The sequence below is a fragment of the Argiope bruennichi genome, chromosome 5 (genome assembly GCF_947563725.1).
Source record: "Argiope bruennichi chromosome 5, qqArgBrue1.1, whole genome shotgun sequence".
Lineage (NCBI taxonomy): Eukaryota > Metazoa > Arthropoda > Arachnida > Araneae > Araneidae > Argiope > Argiope bruennichi.
In genome coordinates this window covers 126384497-126406597 of record NC_079155.1, presented here as the reverse complement: position 1 = coordinate 126406597, position 22101 = coordinate 126384497, and the positions used below count along the sequence as shown (strand labels likewise).

Here is a 22101-nt window from a genome sequence, read left to right as displayed (position 1 = left end):
TATTTTTTCTGCAAATATTGGGGGAATGAAAGCATAACTCCAGAAATGCTTCTCCAATTCCAATGTTAGTATCAATTTTCCCATTTAAGACTTATACGTGTCTTATTCTAAACAACCCTTCTGGAAAATACGATTTGTTATTTATGAGAAACTGAAATATGATGTTTAATTGATGCATAATGTATTTAACCTTACATGAGTATATCAGTTTCTTGTAACTACACAACAGAATTATTTCATGTGAAAGAATTATAGAACAGAATTATTTCAAGAGAATTTTTTTTAGTGTTTTGACTTGGATTTTTCAGATGCTTATAACTGATCCTCACTACACTTTAGTGCAAAAGTATTTTAATCATATAAAATTTTAATGCACACATCTTTATCAAATGACTTGATATTTTGGGGCTCTCTTTAGAAGCTTTAAAACTCCCAATAATTTTTATTGGTTGATATAAACTAAATGTTTCAAAACCATTAAAAATGTTATATTATTTAAATTATTCTTTGAATATTCCTTACTGATATGGATTTCTAAAAATTAAACTGTGTTTGGACAAATTAATTTTTCCCATTTGATTAAATTTTGTGTTTTATGTTGTTTACTGAATATACATCTTTATAAATAACTAGTTACTTTGGCGACTAGCCTTTTTTAACTGAAAATCACTTTCTTTGATGTTAAACTGTGACATGATTTCTTAAACTGAACTTTCTAGATATTGAAAAGGATAAATTTAATTGAAAATGTGTTATCTTTTCCTGTATTTGCTTTAGAAGCAAAGCATAAAGCTATTAAAAAGCACAGAATGTTTTGATTGAATTGTTAATCAACTGTAATAGCCTGTATTTGTTTTCAAGCAATATTGATTTTTTTTTCTACATAAACTAAATATTAACAGAAAAATATCTTTGTTCTGCTTTTACAAATGAATTAAGTAATTAATTTACATATATTTTAGGATTCAAACAATATCAAATTTTCATAATAGTGTTTAGAAATTTGAGGCTTATATGCTAACAAAATTTAGATAAATTTTAACAGCAAATTTATTCAGTATGTTTCCATTATATTCATATTATTATTATTTGCTTTATTTTAGGTTTTTCTCTAAAAAAAGTGAAACACAAACTGGTCTTAAAGTAAGATAAAAGTTTATTTACTGAAATTTTTCTTTCTTTTTTTTCTTTGAAAAGTGTAATCATCTGCCAAATTATATAAATAAATACATTCTACAACTCTTTATGTAATCTAAGTTTTAAAAACTTAAAATTTTTGTTTTTTAATTTTAAAAAATGAATATTTTTTATATATGAAATATATTGCATTAAATATTCAAAGTATTTGGATAAATTTAGTTCCCTTTTGAAAGAAATAACACTCTAATATATATTACGTGGTAAACCATTATGTTATTTCATATTAGGCTTACTTATATACATTTATATTGCTTATTAGTCTGTTGATGGTTCAATTGAGTAGTTTTTAAAATCCCTTTATTTCTATTCAAATATAATCCATAGTTTAAGACATTGTTGATGATTATCAGCAGCATTCCCCCCCCCCCTAAAAATCTATGACATTTGAATGTGAGATTAATCAAGTATGGTACAATGTGAGGTTAATCAAGTACACTGATGTTTCAGTTTTTGTCAATAATTTATCTGCAAGCATTAGGTTAAATTAAAATCGAGGTAATTATTTCCATATGAATCATTCGAGACATTTCCAAATAATGCTAAAAATGCTTTTGACAGATAATAAACACAGTGCTTAATATTAAAAATATTAAGAAATAGAGAAGTATAATGGACAGAATAAATAGGCATTTAACATGGCATTTACATATTTATATTTTTCTCGAGACTTCTTGCCATATGGAAGATGGTGAGGAGAAAAGGGAAGTGGAAATATTAACCCTTTGAACTGAAATGATGAGTCCAGCTCTTTCTTAAGACAAGCTACACTCTCTAGAAATTATTGAGATACTTTTTATAAAAAACTTTATTTATGAAAAAAAAATCCTATAGGTTTTTATATCAACATCTGGCATTTGTCTGCCTGAGCAGTGCTGATAGAAAATAAACTGCAATAAGAAATTCATTGGCACCTAGGGTATGATTTTGCCTCCAATGATCATCTGTAGCTTATAAAATGCAAATTTCATGGTATCATTTTTTACCTCTTCTTCTCATAGTTGACTTTAAAAAATCATAAATGAACTAAAGTCTTGAATCTATGTCTTTTGAAGCATTTATACTCCTCTTTCTCCCCAATACCTTACTACTGAGGGGAGCGAATTCTGATCTGAACATTAAGCAGGAAAAAAATTTCTCTTAGCTAAATGATATTTATTACATTGCACAGATTGGTCAAGTAAAATTTTAAGGAATACACAGTAATGATAAACAATTAAATCATTCTTGCAAAGTTAGCATTGAATGGCGCAAATAATTGTCAATAAATCAAATAATAAAGATAATTGCTTCATAAATTTATTAAAAAAATTGTTACTAGAACTTCTAGAATAAAGTTACAATATGAGATTTTTGTGCCATTTTCTTATATGCTTTCTTGCAAATATAACATAACACTTTCAGCAAATGGACTGGGGACACTGGTTGATAACACTTTCATGATTAAGGTTTTCTGTTTTATTAATTTGGATTTAATAGATAAAATGAGTAAGAAGGTTTGTTGATAATGTAATTAGTGATATGAATGTAATTTTCAAAATGGAAGCTAAATTTGGATACAATTCAAATAAATTATTTTGTAAATAAATATTGTAATATATGTATTATTGTAATTCTGAAAGGCAAACCGTGGTACTAAATTTTAAATTCATTAAGTCCTACAAAATCGCATTTAAGTCTTTGGAGAAGATTGCCCCCAGTCCATTTGCTGAAAAACACATAAAAAAGTTTCATGTTTGTAAAAAAAATTCAAATCTTTTATTAAAATATATAATGGCTCTTCCTATGGCTTTAAAATAACAATTTTTTCAAAGACTGGAATTATTTTATTGGGACTGCAAGTTTAATGAGACTTAAAGTCCCCACCTTGTCTTAGATTTTTGAGCATGGAATGGGCATAGATATCTGGAAAATATTCATTTATCCGGATTTAAAAAGAAAACATTTTTCTTCTGCAAAATTTATGGATGGGGCTGAGTCTTGTACAGTCGCACCTCCACAACCGATTCTGTAGAGGAAACTCTCATTGTAAACACTTTAGGTAATCAAAGCACTTGAAAGTATTTCGAATCACTTCACCTAATGATAAACACTGCCAATCTTCTCCAAAGACTTAAATAATATTTTGTAGGAGTTAATGAAGTCAAAATTTAGCACCAAGGTTTGCCTCCCAGAATTGCTTACTTTAAGTAGGAGAGCGAAAATTAGCAGCAGGAATATTTAAGGAATCAAAGGGAAAAATGTCTATCTCGCCAGTTTTGCAGAAGAAAGCAGTGAAAAGAGAGGTATTACTGCATTATATTAGAGGAAAATTCACGTTTTATTAAAATCGAACTGCTAATATCAGGTAAATCACATTGCAGCTACTCTTTCCTGATTTGGCAACTTTACTTTTCACTGTATTGTGAAAAGTACAGTTATATGGAAGTCAGAAGTCTATTTTAATCTTATTTATGAATCATTTAGTAAGAGCATTTCTCTAAAATGGATTTATTTTTTGATACTCTTTTAAATATTGGAGTCTATATTGTTTTTTCTGATCCATGCTGTTTTGCTTTCCTCTTATATGTCAAATCTAATCTATAAATAATTTTTATTTTTTATTAACCTTTATTGATAAGCATTTAAAATTTTTAAGAAAAGCTTTCATTTATTTTATTTTTTGTGAAGAGTCGTTTTGAGGAAATATTTTTGATTTGACTTGTTCTTTGATTTGCATAATATAAGCATTTTTTATATACAGTCTTTTTAAATGTATATAAAATACATGTTTGTAAAGATAGAGTTTTGCAGTTGATTTTTCACCTACTTCCTTATGTGCTGCAGTTCTGAAATTTTGTGAACTTGTGTTTTTCGATGATACTCTATTTAATATTTTCTGTACTGAAATAATAGTAATTGATTAATTTAATTGAATTTTGATTTCATACCTATTGTCAAAAAATTCGAATATCTGATTTGGACAAATCTCTACATTTTAGACCTCCAAAAACATTTTTTTCGAAAAATATCCATAGTCTGTTTGTGGCATAGAAAATTAAAAAAACGTTTTGAGCTAGATTGATGAAATTTGGACTATCATATTTATATTAAATGTATCTATTTCTGGCAAATTTTGAGCAAAATCCATGTAGAGGAAGTCTCTATTCGGCTGTTTGAATATATGTTAATACGGGAGAGCAAGATAGATAAAATTCGATACATATTTACCATCTATAGGGTAGACACCTATTAAATCTTGAGTCAAATCTAACAAGCGATTGGCTAAGTGTCTGTCTTTAGTTTTAGAAATATTTAAATGTGATCATTCAAAAACGCAATCACTTAAAATATATGAAATTTGATATCGGATTTTGTGACTACAAAAATAGTTTTATGTCAAATGTTTGTTCCATTTGTTTGTGAAAAATGCTGTCCTAAAACACAAATTTGATTTTTGGTTACATTTAATTACATGCCAGAAATGAATCACCCCAAAACTCGCCAAAGATCACGCCAAAGATTAATATTTCGAAATGATTGTGTGTCATTGTCATGCAAGACATACATTGGGACAATAGCTTTAATAGAGAGTGTGTGAGAAAATTTTCGGGAGACAACTCTCATTGGTTAAGTATGAAAACAAAAGTGTGCTTTTAAAAACTTTTTTATTGATTTAGAATTGGTTTGGTGGTGTTGCCCAGCATTTCCAACAAAAGATGCTGACTCGTTTGTCTCCTCGTCATTCAGACAAATTCTCCACATCCGATGTCTTAGGGTTAGATGCCACCCTTGTAAATGATGTTTTTGAAGAAACAAAATCTTCTAATGAAGCATTAGAAACGGTGAAACAGCATCCTTTATCTCCAAATAAGGTAACATTCTTCCATTTCAACGATTATTCTGAAAAATGCAATTTTTCTCATATGATTGTTGTAACCCAAGCAAGGATCCTCAATTTTCTTGCATATTTAGAAATAAATCTTAAAGACTATTGTACCAAATATTTCAATTGGCATTTCTAAAATTCCATTGGTTTTTAAAAACCTTGGTTTTATAAAAACCAATGGAATGTGAAAATTTTCACATTCCATTTGTTTTTATAAGCTATTTTTTTTCTCTTTTTGTTTTCTTTTTAGTGTATAACTTAAAAACAGATGCAAGGGAAGTGTCATGTTCCCTCGAACAATATTCTCTAATCTGGAAGAAATGCTGCCAAAAGCTGATAGCCTTTGAGCAGTTGACCAGACTATATGTAATTGTTTAATAAGAAAAAAATTTTTTAATTAATCAGAACCTCTTAAGTGAAAGAATAAAATAAATTAGTTTTTTTTTTAATAATATATCTTTTTTTGTGGCCTTACATATTCAATTTTCTGAAAAAATTCAAGAACTTCAACTGATGAACAGTCATTCTGCCTTCAAGGTCTTCTGTGTAATGTCAATGTAATGAACACTTGGCATCAACAATCTTGGTGTCAAGACGGCAAGTCTTGAAAAGTGTACGAACTGTTATTTATTAGCAAAGAAGTTGTAATGTACTTTGTATACTATATATAGATATTATATTATATAAATAGTATTATATGGTTGAAACTTTGGGTAAATTTATTGGCTATCATCCATGTTTTAAATTATGATTTGCATTAATATTTCCTATTATTTCCTATCTTATTAAAGAACTATAGTTTAAAAATATCAGCTCTAATTTTGCATTTAAAATAGAAGTAAAGTCTTATGGTGTATAATGTCACAGTTTAGTGCCACACATGCTATTCCCAACTCTTATTAACTCCAAACCCCGACAGAAAATTTCTTTATCTAAGGCTATATTTTTAAGAATGATCTCCCACCTCCTATAAAATGTTAATCTGTTTCTGCCCTTAGTATAACTGTAAATTTATATTTATTGACAGAAATTATCATTTATAAAATGAAATATGTCAAATAAGACTGATAATAGTTTTAATAAAAAAATTTGCCTTGTTGAATTATTTTTGAATTTTTTTAAATGAATTTCTTTTTTTGAATTCTTTTTTCTTTATTTTATATCTATGCAAATAAATTATTATTCATTATCTTTCAGTATTTAGCTAACGAATTGAAAGAACATAAAATTGAAGCAATAAAGCCGCCTCTTCCATCTCTTGATTATTTTAATCCAATTACTGTTTCCTCAAGAAGGCGGGATAAAAGTGTAAAGGTATGAAACATTTATCTGAAAAATACATGGCCAATTTAGTTGTTTTTATTGTGTATGAACATGTTGACATATACATTAAGGTATATTTTAACATTTAGATTATAAGCTGACAGAATGTTCAAAATCCTCTTATGATTAAAAGTTTAAGAAGGAAATATCAAAGTTCTTCCCTTTCTTTTGGAGTATTTAAAAGATAAGACCCATGGTTTCTTTCAAATGCAAGTGGGTTACATATTCATGTCTTTCTTCATTGGCAGTTAAACTGCCCATCACATCTGAAGTGACTGAATAAAACAGAAAAATAAATCAGACTTTCATGAAATTAAAGCTATGGTAAAATAATCCAGTGAAAGGAAAGAATGATACTCTAATCATTTGGTGACCATTTATGCTAACCCATAAACAAAGGCATACATATTAGCATTCATTATATAAAAATGGCTAATAGAAGCTTTGTCCTTCAAATTTTCATTTTTTTTTCCAGCTTGGCAGGGACTGTCTGCTAACCCCTATACTCCTAAAAGACTACAAGAAGAAAGATCTTTTAGGTATATTGTAAATCCACTATTTTTACTGAATATTTTTACTTTAGAATAACCTAGTAATTGTAGAAAAATGCAATATATTTTTCAAATGGTTTAAATATGCTAATATTGAACAGGTTCTATAATTAATAGATTCTGCTAAAATGTTTGTTGCTTGAACTTAGTTTAATTTGGAAATCTTGTGTAATGCTGTTGTGAAAGAAATTATAGTGGAACTTGGATATTTGAAGCTGGCAGGATCAAAGAAAAAAAATTAATTAAAAGAGACTTGGCTATTTATGTTAAATAGGAAATTCAAGAAACAAAGAGAAATTTGTATTGAAAAGTTTTAATGATCGAAGTTCTACTTTTTCTTATTTTTACTTTCTCCCATGCGAAGTATACAAAGAGAAAGTATTGTAATCGTCAAGAAATTGGAACTCAAGATTTTGACGAATCTCCACCAGAACTGCCCTAATCTGAAAAACCCATTTTTGGAATTATGTCTATTTGTCTGTGAACAGGATAATTTAAAAAAAACTTTTAATTATATCAATGATTTTTTAATATAGTCTTTGCAGCAAATTTCAACATATATATTTTTAAAAAAATCAAATTTTGAACAAAATAATTTTACAGAAATCTGGCTATATGAGTTCAAATGAACACAATAATTACAAAACTTAATGAGCTGGCAAGAAAAATTTTGTGTATAATTTTAACATCTAAAATGTAGGTTCTTCTCAAATTTGAACTGAATTTGTTAAAAAGTTGACCATCTATTGGTCTTACTTTTGCATTCACATAAATCTAATAACTCGAAAATGCAATGATCTAAATAAAATTTGATATGACATTTTGTGACTGAAATTGCAATTCCATCTCAAATTTCGATTTCATTCGGTTGAAGGGAAAAAAAAAAAAAAAACGATGCACAAAATTCGTGTTCGGTTACCTATATTATATTATGAAGCACAAAACTCTGCTTCATACCTGCTAGGATTCTAAAAATAAAAATCTGAGCTCTCCTGGCATTCACAGTTTTACCCAAGGTACATTAATTGTATTCGGAAGTGGGAATAACATTTTTGTCACATAGTATTATGAGGAAACTTCAGGAAGATCATTTCGACTGATTGTTTATTTATTGAAAATTGATTTATCTGGCTTTAAAAATAACAAGCAAGTGATTGATCTAATAATAATAAAAATAAACGCATGTGTTGCCCTCTGTAGTGTTTTTTTTTTTTTTACAAGTTGTGTGAAAAGGAACTGTGCAGCACAATATAAATTTCTTACCAGTTACAACTGAACTCAACATGGAAAAATGCAATTCAGATTTGCTTTTTGTTTTGTTGTTCGATGTAAATAGACTTTAAAAATTTTATGTAAATATCCGCTATTAAAGTGTCCTCTCATATCAAATCCATAGTAATTATTAAACTTTTTAACAAAATGGCGCCCGTGAGCAGAACTATGGATTCATTAAAACGAGAAAGTTCACAACTCAGCCTGTTTACGAAATCGTTGAAAGAATTCGAAATCCTCGTGAAAACGAAACCGGTAAGTAAGATTGAATTGATACTGATAATTTATATTTTAAATGATAAAGCTGAAAGGTTATTTGAACTAGATGAAATAATTAGAGTGATAGGATGTGAAATGGAAAAATTTGAAGAATTTTCTAATGACACTGATTTAATGGAAAATTATCGTGATCAATGTATTTCTGACAGAGTTTCAAAGTTCCGCAGTATGACAAAGTGGTTACGAGCACCTCCCACCATAATTTGAAATAGTTATTATAATTTGTAAGTTTAGGGAAAGATTAAAATTAATTGAAGCTAGTTTAGACGAGCGCATAAAGCTTTAATATTATGAAATTTGGCTCGAATAGTTAGATTAATATTTTTATGATATAATTATTAATATAAAATAATATTTTGATTATTTATGGGAGAAAGAGAACTTCAATGGAATTACGTTGCACGTGCCTTTTATTATGGGGACTGATTTAATTATTTTGATTAGTTATTTTTGAAAAAATCCAAAAAGCTGTAGCTCATCGTTGCTATCCAAGGCCTAAACATGAATAATTTTGAGAGATTTTAATCCACCAGACTGGTAACAGAGTTAGTAAATTCTCAGCCTTTTTACAGACGGAAAATCAATGTAAGAGTTGTCGATTGCAGCTGTAGTTCTTTTTCTAGAGCTGGATCTTATGCTGGTATTTGAAGTAACTCATTACGAATCTGGGGTAATTTTTCGAAGAACTTAATTGATGTTCTTTTAATAAATTCCTAAACAGTTTCAGTTTGGAGGTCATAATAAAGAATTTTCCTTCTGACGTACCAGGGCACATTAACAATTTTCATCAGATGTTTATTTTGGAAAACTTGCAGCTTCTTACTGTTTGGGGAACTGTTTGACTTCTTACTGTTTTGGAAATGGCCCCCTAAATTTGGAAGCCATACATCAATACTGGTTTTAAATAGCTTTATAGAGCAGAAGCTTGAGCCTAATCAAGAGCTTACTTCATGGAGCAATTAAACTGTTTAGTTTAATACTCATAATCGTAGCTTTAGTGAACTGCTTGAATATGACTATTAAAGCTTAATGTAGCGTCAAAAATTAACCTTAAGCGGGACGGGATGGTCGAAAATTTGGATAGGGGCTAAATCGGGCATATTACCAGTTTTTTAGTAAATTGGAGGCGCGCGTATTTATTTGGGTTGACTTTTATTTTCCAGCCGATGACCAGCACTCTAAAAGGGTTATGTACTGTTTAATTGTGTAGTGACAATTTGTGGATTCTTATGTTGTGTAAGACTTAATATGTTATCGTCTGCAAATATTGCTAAGTGATAATTCCTAACTTTCGGTAAATCATTAACATAAACGTTAAAAAAGCGCTGAAGAGAGCAAATTCCCTGTTCACAACCTCTCAGGATTGGTCTGGTGGAAGAAATTTCGTTGTTTACCCGTACCCTAAAATTACGAGGATAGGTAAGAGCGTAAAATTTTGACCAATTGCGCTGAAAATCAAAGTCGCATGTGCTTGAATAAAAATTCTTCATGCCAAATTTTATCAAAGGCTTTGGCTTCATCCAGAAAAAGTGCACCTGTGGTTTCGGATTTCACAAAGCAATCATGAATCAGTTGCGTAACACGAATAAGCTGGTGATTATTCATCAGAGTTTCCCTAAAACCGAATTGTTCGGAAAATTATATTATTGTCGCAGAGAAATTGATTCAGGCGTTTGAGAAGCACAGATTCGTACACTTTGTTCAAGCTACTGAGGAGCTAAATAGGACGAAAATGTTGAGGTAATGACAAATCAGAGTTTGGTTTTGGAATAGGGACAACTACAGCTGTTTTCCAGCATTCAAGAAATAACATCTATAACAGTTTATTTAGCAGAAACTTTAAGTATAAAATAAACCTAGGTGGGAGATTTTTAATCTTGCGATTATTAATTTGATTACAAGCATGTAAATTTGCTGAAGGATTGCAAAATTCCCTGGAGACTTATATCAAGTCCTTCTAAAAATTGCCAGATAGGTCTTCACTGTTTTAGTAACAGCAGTGAAATCTCTTATGTAACTGAAGTCTGTCCACCCTAAAGCAGATGGACATTCAATAGTCGCCAGAATAAGAACAGCTGACAGAGAAAAATTGAGACCATTCCAAAAACTTGAAAATCGGTAGTTCTCAAAAATTATCATTCATTACTTAGAAAAAAGATAGAAATACAAACACTTTACTTCCTGTAACTCAAGATGTTTCAGATCAAGATTCCAGTGAAGATGAGGATACTATAATCGAAGTAGTTCCTGATGTTGTCACTAAAGCTGGTTGATGTGTTAAAGTTCCCAAAAGACTTAATTTTTATTTTTTTTTTGCAATTTTAAGTACTCCATAAAATTTCTAGGTGTGAGATTATGTATGCCTCATACTAGTTAACATGGAATAACTGAATTTAGATTTTTTTTTTCTATATTGTAATTTATTGTAAATATGCTTTCAAAATTTTATGTAAATATCCCCAATTAAACCGTTCTCTAATATTAAATCCATAGTAATTATTGAATCTTTTAACATACAAAATTCTCATGTATGGGTCCAAACACTCATATACTTTCATCCAGTATCTATAATTTTATATAGGGGAGGTAGAGATAGCACCTTTATTGGAGAAAATTATGAGAGAATTTCAGGAAAACTTCTCCCATTGATTTTTCTCCTAGTTCATATTCATTTTGCATTGGCTTATAGTTTAATAACTGTGACCATAAAACTTAATGTATCAGAGACGTTTTACTTTTCGAATATACTTTTTTATAATATATATTTTTTTCTTTGCATATTATTTCAAATGTTCATGTTCTAAAGTTTCTTCAATACTGCATTATAATTTAAAGAGGGTTTATGTAAGCTGATGTAGATTTGAAATGAATTTCATAAAACCTTTTTTTATTACTCTTCAATATTTGTGAGCAAAAATAATGTTGAATTGAATCATTTCATAAAAGTTGGTGGATACTTTTTTTATGTTTAATAATATATTGAATTATTAATTATGTGTGAGTTGTATTAAGTGTATTAATTATGTGTAAGTTGTATTTCCCTAAACAAACCCTGAGAAACATTGATTTTTAATATTACATTAGTTTTAAATTCCTTATTTCATAATTCATAATTATTCAAATTATGAAAATGCTTTTATTTATAAACAAGGAGATTAATTAATAATTATAGTTAATTTTTCAAGAATCTTATTTGTTTTGTGATTTTTTTTCAATGCTATGCATATCAAAACATTTTCAAAAATTTATGAAGGTAGTAAAATAAAAAATTAAACTCTAATAATTTATTAGTATAATGATTAAATTGAAAACTTGTTCAAATATAAAATTAAATTGTCCAGTTATAGATTGAGGGGTCTCATAACATGCAGTCCTTGAGACCTTAAAATATCTTAATCTGTCATTGGGTTATTTGTTTATTTTGATGTTACAAATTATTTTTACCTGGATCTTTACTGTCATTTTGATCTTATTCTAAATATTTTGATATTTGTTAACATTTTTCTTTTTTTAATACTTTTTTTTCTTTCAGCATGTTCTGATATTGAATTACAGAAAAAAGAAGATGGTCCTTTTCAGAAGTTGGTAAAAATATTGTATTTGCATTTTTTACCAACTTCTTTTTTTTCCTCAAATTTGTTTAATTTGAAGGAATATGATAATTTTTTTTTCATTATAAAATTTTGAAACACTTACATTTATTATATTATTTTGCCTGAATGATGAATTTATATGGTTCATGTCTATTAAAAATAATATTTCATTTTCTTTTAGGCTTGAAAGTATCGATATTAAAACAAATGAAATTCATGTTGTAAAGGACCAAACTTCTATCATTTCAAATGTAAGTTGATTTTTAAAATGGACAGATCTGCTTAGTTCCACAAATAACTTATTTTACAGTAATAAAATAAAGAAATCAATCATGTTGTTTTTATGTTTTTGGTTTTTAAAAATTTTTATTTTTTAATATCATTTATTACATTGCTTAAATTGAAACATAAGTATTAGTCCTTGATATCAATGTTTACAATGCAATCAATTTAATTGCTATAAAATTATTTACAGTAAAATGAAAATAACGTTTTTTTATGGGAAAAAAGTGAAGATTAAATATAATTATAAATATTAAACATTTTGTATAATACAGATATTTCTTATCAGTAATATTTTATTGGCGCAATTTCACAGACATTTCGTTTTCAATTCTTAAGTGTTAATTCCAATAGTGCTAAGTAATAATGCCAAAAGGCTTTTATTAATTAAAAAGTCTAGAAATTTTATAAAGATACTTCGGAAATTGAATAATATATCTGTAAACATATTGATGCAAAAATTAACAAAAACTGCATAAATTTATTAAAATCACATGATTTATGATATATATTGAAATAATTAATATGGCTTTTCTTATTTTAGATTCCACCATCCACGAAGAAGTCAAATGAAATAGAATCTTATACAGGTAAATGAAAATTATTGCATTTTTACTGCCTCGTATACGTATTATAGAAAGAATATGTTAATCGTCAAAAATTTCAAACTTGAGATTTTGATGAATTGTCACATTTTAGACCTCTCACAGTTCGATTTTTTTTTTTTTTTGGAAAATGTCCACCTGTCTATTTGTTGTCTGTGACGAAGATAACTCAAAAACGCTTTGAGTTGGATGAATGAAATTTGGTATATGGTCTTTATGCTTGAGTAAAATGTTCATTGGAAGCCTGTCTGTCCGAATATAAGTTAACACGATAATTATAAGATGAAGAGAATTAGATAGATAAAATTTGGTACTTAGATTTAACATCTATAGTGTAGACACCTGTCAAATTTTGAGCCAAATTTGATGACTAATCGACCATCTCTTGGTCTGTACTTTCAGAAATGTATAAACACAATAATTCAAAAATGTAATGACTTAAATATATAAAATGTAGTATGGGTTTTTGCGAGCACAAGAGCAGTTTTGTGTGAAATTTTTGTTTGACACAAAAGTTTGACAGCAGTTTTGTGTCCAAATGGTGCAGAAAAGTGTGTCTAAAGCAGAAATTGGATTTTTGGATACCTTTAATGCATGGCTAAGGATTAATCACCAAATAGCTCACCAAGAATGGCATGAAAAATTCAGTAAAAATGCTAAATTCACATCAAAACTTAATATTTCATAGCTATTGTACACAAATGCATGTAAATTGTTCTTTGGGCAGGGAACTTTATTAGAGAATAAGCGAGAAAGTTTTTGAAAAAGTTTAGAAACCATTCCTTCTGATTTAAAGTTGGAAACACATTATGTTACTATGCATTAGAAAAACTGTTCATCTTAAATCAAATATTTCTTTGTCAAAGCTATGAAGACAGTCATTAGAAATAAAATGTATTCCCACTAATAAAATAATGGATTGTTTAATGCTTTGTAATTATAAGTATCCATATCTCTTAAAACTTTTTCGGCATTTTCATGTATTTAATTTAATATATTTTTCTTACATAGAGCAATATTATTGTAATTAGATAAAAATTAATTGCATACTGTAATTAGTTAAAAATTGAGCGTTATTACATATATATATACAGGGTGTTCCAAAAAAATGTATACACATTTTAACAGCTGATAACTAAGTTATTTCTTCTTTCTTTACAAACTGAACCCATTGAACCGAGTGATGGCAGACAGACTTGAATTTGAAGAAAGGAAATTTATTCTAAAATGCTACTGGAAGTATGAAAATGCAGTAGAAGTGCAAAGACAATTTAAGAGGGAGTTTAACAAAGAACCACCTACACGAGTTACCATCACTCGAATTAGAGATAAGTTTGAAGCTGATGGAAGTGTTCAGGACGTCCATAAACCTGCAACAGTTGTTCAATTGAGGGCAACCATTGAACATGAATGTACGAATATCCGAAGGGAATTGTTCCATCATGTGTGCTATTCCATCGCTTCGAGTTGTCAGCAGTGTCTGGAGCAGAACGGACATCAGTTTAAGAACATGCGATAACAAGACAATAGAATGATATTTGTAGAATCTTTTACATGTTGAAAATTATTCAAATTATAATAAACCCCAAATTTACAATTATTTAAAGTGTGTATACATTTTTTGGGACACCCTGTATATATATATATATATATATATATATATATATATATATATATATATATATATATATATATATATATTATAAAATGTCCTAATGTTCGAAGGAAATATTTTTGGAATAATGTATGGATATGACTATATGCAAGGAATGTTACAGTAATTTACAGATGCAATCAGAAAGATGGATTTAATTTGTCACTTGTTTTTTTACTATAGCCTTTAATCTGTATGAAATGTTTATTAGAATAAACTTATAATATTTTATAGATAGGTATTTTAAAAAGTAATTTACTTACCTTCTATTTTCTGTAGCAGTGATAGGCATCTAAAATAGCAATAATTAGTAATCTAATTATTAATACATCTAATAGTGTTAAACTAAATTTGTTAAAGGAAGTTAAGTACTCTAACATACTAACATACTTAACTGTGTTCTCTATAAAAACTACTATACAAAGTAAAGAAATCATTTACAAAAAAAAAAAAAAAAAAAAAGCCTTTTTACACTGAATTAAAATATTGTACATATTTTTAATCATTGTGTTACATGCACATTATTATTCATTCTTGTAAGAGTATTAAATATATTTGTTTGTATACAATTTATTATAATTCTATTCAATAAAGCAAAGATCAGTCAAAAAGTAATATACAAACCATTGTAGTTTAGTTACGGTTTACTTAAGAAAATGAAATTTTGGAAAGTGAAGCATTGGTTATTTACACATTACCTATTCCTTTTATTCCATGCTTTTGTGAGTTCTATTGGTTGTTCTATCTTATTCTTTATTATTACCAAAATCATGGATTTTTTGAAGAGCAAGTAAAGACATGAACTAACGTCAGGATCGATTATCAACTGAATAACAAAGATGAACTCTAATATCATCATCAGTGACGAGTGAGTAAAAGGTGCAACAACTAAAAATAAAAATCTGAGGACCAGCATTGTATTTGGTTAAGTGCCCGACATCCACATTTTATGCAGGAGGAGATTGCACTTTTATTAGAGAGTATACGAGTAAATGTCGCGAAAACCACTCTTGCTTTAAAATTTTACTGATAAATTGATAATTTTTTTTTCTTTATGAAAAATAACCAGCATTGTAAAAATAGTAAGTTAAAAAAAAATAATACTTACTTTCAAGTTATTGCTAGTTTTTCTTATGCTTTTACACAGCCCAGTATTACTGTATCACTTTTTTTATTATAGTTTTAAATTTAGATAGTAGTATTTCAAACGAAGAAATGGACATTCTGCAATATTAAAAAAAAGGTAATGTGTGTTAAATGTGTCTTTTCAAATTACTTGTGTAGAAGTATAAACTTCCTCCCCGCTTTCTTTTGTCTGTCGATAAAAATAAAATGTTCTGACATCGGCAACGTCGCCAGTGAACTATACTAACAATCTATTTAAAGTGTGAACAGCATTTTTGCTTTCTCCAGATTTCGACGGCATCTCTGTCCTCAATCTGCAGTAATCCAAAAAACTCGTTTTCGGAATTATGCCTGTAAAAATGAATCAAAATATTTTAACCAAGCGAATGAAATTTGTTATTGATTTTTACATTAAATTTGTAGATTTCTATCAAATTTTAAACACATTCCATTCATATTAAGCTGTCCGAGTACAGTGAACACGATAATTACTCTATGGATCAAGTCAGATTGATGAAATTTGATTGCACAGATATAATTTCTAAAGTGTAGTTTTGAATCATATCTGTCAAAAGATTGACTGTGTGTGTTTTCACACTATGTGTAAACACTATGACTCAATGTGTCATTGTGTTTACACTATGTGTCATATGTGTAAACACTATGACACAAAAACGCAATAACTTAAATTAATGAAATTTGGGTCCTGATCTTATTATTAAGATTCTGTGTCAAATGTTGGTGTCAGTTGGTCTAAACAAAGGCTGCAAAATGCATAGGCGGCTTTCTTTACTACTCTAAGCATAAAATACTCTAGTTTGACAGGGCAAAGGTGTCCTGATGGTAAGGTCTTGGCATCGGAAACGGAGGGTTTCAGGTTCGAGATCCGATTCCACTGAAGAAAGGTCGTGTAAGTGTGTCTGGTGCACGTTAAATTCGTTGCTGCCAAACATCCTCCCGCTGGTGTGATGTGAAAATTTGGAGAGCACAGGTGTCGTCCTCCTCATCTGACCGCGGTTCAAAATGACGAGTTTCGTCCCAAAATAGCCCTAGTGTTGCTTTAAAAACGGGATGTTGATATAACTAAACTAAAACTAAACTCTAGTTTGACACTCTAAAAATAAAAATATAAGCTCTCTTGTTCGCAGTTTTACATAGATTTAATGCAGGGCAGGTGGTGGTAGTAATGTTTTGATTAAAGAGTATTGCTAGAAAATTTCATGGAGATTATTTCAGTTGATAAGTTATATTTTGAAAATAGAGTCATATTACATTAAAGATAGCAAATAAATAATTAAACACACGCACACGCACACGCTTGTATGACCTGCTATAGTATAGTTTTTTCACCCCGAGTTGTGTGAAAAGGAACTGTTTTTACATCATGAAAAAACATTTGTGTGGCCGTACTTTTAATTTTTTGGTATGTAAACGACAATAAAGTTAACAGTGCCTTGGCTTTTCACGCCACCTTTACTTTTTGATATACGAAGTGTAGAAGAAAATATTGCAATCTTCAAAAAAATTGAAATCGAGATTTTGATGAATTTCTACGTTTAGAACGTGACGAATTTCGAAAAACACTTTTTAAAAGATGTCTGTCTGTAATAAAGATAACTCAAAAACGCTTTGTGCTAGCTGGCTGAAATTTGGTACATGGTCTTTACACGAAGTTTGTAGATTTCTATCAGATTTTTAGAAGATTTCCTTTCGGAAGAAATATGTCTATCACGATGTTCATATATAAATTAACACGATAACTAAAATACAAACAGAGCTAGATGAATAAAATGTGGTCTCAGATTTAAAATCTATATTGTAGATTCCTATCCATTTTTGAGCCAAATCCAACAAAGGATTGAACATCTCTCAACAAGGGACTGTGTTTCAGAAACCAGTAAACGTGATATCACAAAAACGCAATAACTTGAATGTATCCAATTTGGTACGCGTATTTATGACTACAAATGTAGTTCTGTGTCAAATTTTGGTTTCATTTGATCGGGAAAAACACACCTGAAACATAAATTCGAATGTTGGATGCTACTAACCACATGTTGGGGATTTATCGCCAAAACTGCGACAAGGATCACACGACAGATTCAGTAAAGATGCTAAATGAACACCAAAGGCAATATATTGAATTCGTAAATAGTGTGGCCAATGCCATGCAAGACATTCTCTGGACTAACATCTTTATTAGAAAGTATGCGAGAAAAATTTATTCAGACCATTCATGTAGGTTTTCTCTCGGAATGACTCTTTGATGAAGGACGTCACTAAGGATTCCTACCCCGCGTCTTCACCAAACTAACCTCGAAAATCCAAGGAATTGTAGAAAGTTCAGCAATGAAGCAACTTTATTAGCCCAAAGCAGCTCGTGATATACGAGAACAGAAAACTTGTGGTATTCGACATTTTTACAGCTAAGAAATTTACAAAATAACCATTTAGAATTTTGAAGAAAGGTCTATAATTTTTAGAACATAAATAACATTTTGAATTTAAAAAGCAGTTCTTATATTAAACTACTGTGGCTATAGGCAAACATCGTTGTTATGCCTTCTTAACCACGTGTACTGATGATGAATTTTATTTATTGTGCAATATACTTAATAACATTTCCAAGAGACGCGGACTTCTTTTATGTTTATCAATAACCATATGTGGATTGCACATTCCTTTTTCACTGATTTTTGTAAATTTTTAACACAATTGTTTCATGGCATTTAATCTTTTTGTCTTATTTGTTATGTGTTAAATCATGCTTTATCTTTTAGGAGAATTGACTGCTCTTCTTCAAACAGAATCTCTTCAAAAATATGCAGAGAAGTTCCGAGATCATGAAGTATTTTTCTCTTTCCCATTACTCTGTAGTATATAATGCAAAATGAGTATTATTATTTTCTAGTATTTCATTAAATCAAATACTGTCAATATTTAATTTAATGAAATACTCATACATTCTTTCCATATTTATTTGTTATTTTAAACTGAAGCGTTGTATCCTGTTTTCATTCATATCTCTTTAATTGGAAGGTTATTGCTGCAGATTTTGAGATTCCAAAATCTGTGATTTCGGAATTTCAAGACTCTGCATTTGTACTTTTATTAATTAGGCAAATTTTATTATTTTTTAACAGTTATTTGTGGGTGGCACAATTTAGTTTTTGTATTTTTTTTTCTTTAAAATGAATTTGCGCAGTAAATTATTAAAATTGTTTTTTATGTGAATATTTTCTTCATTTTAATTATAAAAATATGTCTGTTTAGGTGGATATTGACACTTTGCAATATCTGACTAAAGAAGATTTAACTGACATTGGAATTGAAAGTTCGGGATCTCAGAAGATATTGTTAAAAGTTATTAATAAATTACAAAAATCGCAAAGTGATAATTAAACTTCAAGCTTAATAAAATACATTTATATGTTTAATATATCTTTCATTTATGTGCAATAAAATATTTTTCTACTTAAATATCTCTGTTTCATTTATACATAAACATTCATTAGTAAAAATTTAGTTGTATGATAAATACAGTCGAACTTTTGTATATCGAAATCTGAAAATTTCTGGAAAAAATTCAATATATAGATATTTTAATATATAGAAATACTTAATGTATCACTTTCTTAATAAATTTTTACAAAATTTCACAATTTTTTGCTGTATCTTAATTTTTTTATCTTATTCATTTATTATCTTTATTATTTATTATCTTATATTATTCTTTATCTTATTTTCTTACATCTTTTATTGTTCTGAATTTATCTTACCCTAAAAGATTTCCATTCAGGAATCATATTCACTATAAGAAATCGAAATTAAACTGAATTTAAAATAAAAAGTCTTGCATCAAGTTTGGAAAAGGATTCATTTAACAGATTTTAAAAGTATCTAAGTCTCGCATACGAGCATTTAATCCTTTTTCCTAAACAACTTTCTTTCTTCCAAAATTTTTTATTATTTTGAAAATCAATGACATTTTTTTCTTTTTTTTATTCCAAAATTTGTATTTTATATACAAAAACCGTTTGTAGGCATTTTTACTTAACTTTACACATTCCATAGCTGTAAGAATGGAATTGTGTAATCTGTTTTTATTTACTTCCTCATATACTAGAGTTCTGAAATTTTGTGCAATCATTACTTCTGGTTGGAAATAGAATATTTTAATAATTTTAAAACGTTTAATTATCGGTTAATATATTAATCTAGCTAAAAATTGATTTTGTGTGGTAGTTGTGCATCATATGCAGGTTCCCTGAAAAGTGGGGCAAACGTTTATTTCCTTGAGTATTGCAATTAGACTTAAGCTTCTAATTATAAAGTACCATTAAATAACATTTTATGGAAATACTTAGGCTTATGTGGATGTTGAAATAAAAAAAAAAATTAAATTCTGACGCACCCTACATAAGAGTAAAATAATCAGCTTGTAAAATGTTTCTTTTAAATTCATCTATGCATACACAAAGTTTCACATTCCTATCTACAGACATGATTTTTTTAATAGTATGAAATATGATTTTTTTAAAGGTTAGAGGAGCTTATCACAAATTTAGATGCAGACAGTTGTCACATTCAAATTTTGATATAAACATTCATTACGTCGAAATTTGAGAAACAGAAGATATCTTGGATAAATCAGTGGAATACTGAAAAAGTAAAGAAACATTATTATTTTTTTTTAAATTTGCATGTGTGATATTAAGCTTTCCAAAAGAAAAACATTTCTCAGTTAGGAGGAACGTTTTGAAATGTTGATTTAGATTTGTATCGTAATGCTGATCTAATTGCAGAAAAATGCAAGCGTCATTATTATTTGCCTTTCTAGTATCCTAGAAAAAGTATTTACAGAATGGTTAGACGTTGATCCTGATCTGATCACTAAAGTTTTATAATTCGGCCCCACTTCAGGTGGAATCTTTCTTTTATCAAAAATATAATTAGGGTAAACGAACGTTGTTTTAATCGATATGGAAGCATCAGTAGTCAAAACGATAACTTTTTAAAGGGAAAAAAAAATCATTCTTCATGCAAGAAGCTCACCATTAGTAACAATTTTCTATAAATGTATGGTGTTGGCACTTTCAGAAACTCTTTATCATTTTGAACCAATATATTTAGTTAGTTTTAATGGCATTACATTTGAACTCCTTGACCTTTGAAAGTATTTTAACAAATGCATTCACAACTCAATGGTGCTTCTCCTAACCAATCCCATGGCAGCTATAAGACGATGATTGGATGTTGAATTCTTCCACATTAGGATTCGCTTGTCAAGACTTGTTGAATTTCAATTTCCTACTACATCCCTAGTTACTTTTGTTTTATATTTATAGGCCTATTTGCTTTTATTTATGAGGTTGCTTACATTCTCCTGTCTTCAGGTTTACGCATCTCATCTTTGCCAACAAATTCAAGAAGTCCCAAGAGATCATGTGTACACAAGCACTGTTAGAAGATTGCAACTTTGTACAGATGTCGAAGATGTTCATTTTGAACTTCTATTTTCTAAACACTAACTAAAGTTGATAAATGCATCACTACGCAAATGCCTAATGATGCATTTCAAAATCTTTTGTGTTATATATATTATCCCTGAAAAAAGACTCACTCAAACACCACTCTGGAAAATGGTCTAACTCCATGAATTTGATTTGTCTTTTTACTATTTCAGCAAATTATCCAAATAAAAAAAATTGTGTACTTATAGATGAGTGTAAGAAAAATACAATTTTCTCATTGACATTTTTTCACTTCATACATCGTGTAAAAATTCAGTTTTTGGAATTTTTTTATTATCAACATCCACAGGAAACAAAGTGTTTTCATACATTTGGGCACATTATTTGATCTTGCAATGGAAGTGTGTATCTAATTGCAATAGTTAAGGAAAGAAATGCTAGTTCAAATTTTTGGAAACCCTCTCTCTATATATGTTACCGATAAAATATATTATTCAATTAATTCATAGATTTCCTAGTTATTTCTTGAAATGATTGATTATGGTTTATTTGCTATCTTGTAGTATATACAGTTATTTCATGAAATAACTGATTTCATTCTACGAAATAAAGGATTTCTTATTTTAACGACGAGATGTTTCAAGATACATAATTTTACTACAGATCATCATCACAGATGTTCTGTAAATTCTCCCGACATTATAATGAAAAAATATGCCCGATTTCAGGAAGATGTTTTACATGGAATTTCAGTCATTATGTTTTTAAAAAAATGAAAATTTATATATAAAAAAAGCAGCATATTTGTCCAAAATTAAATTTTTGTTTTATGATGAAAAAAAATCTTTTTCTGTTTGTTTTTAATTTGGTAAGTTTCC

At 28.7% G+C, this 22101-nt stretch overlaps 1 protein-coding gene across 6 annotated transcripts in view; it reads left to right on the top strand.

Moving 5' to 3' along the window:
• Positions 1-19201, top strand: part of LOC129969263 (ankyrin repeat and SAM domain-containing protein 6-like) — a 43383-nt gene extending 24182 nt beyond the window's left edge. For 4 of the 6 annotated variants that reach the window (XM_056083740.1, XM_056083739.1, XM_056083737.1 and 1 more), the window contains exons 9-17: positions 1104-1143; positions 4857-5051; positions 6263-6379; positions 6864-6927; positions 12023-12071; positions 12265-12334; positions 12910-12955; positions 18530-18597; positions 19023-19201. In XM_056083740.1, coding sequence (XP_055939715.1) covers positions 1104-1143; positions 4857-5051; positions 6263-6379; positions 6864-6927; positions 12023-12071; positions 12265-12334; positions 12910-12955; positions 18530-18597; positions 19023-19151 — 778 coding nt within the window. In that variant the 3' untranslated portion in view covers positions 19152-19201. Of the gene's footprint in view, positions 1-1103; positions 1144-4856; positions 5052-6262; positions 6380-6863; positions 6928-12022; positions 12076-12264; positions 12335-12909; positions 12956-18529; positions 18598-19022 lie in introns of those variants that run through there. The other 2 variants (XR_008784481.1, XR_008784480.1) reach the window with 2 other exon arrangements.
• The last annotated feature ends 2900 nt before the right edge of the window (positions 19202-22101 follow it).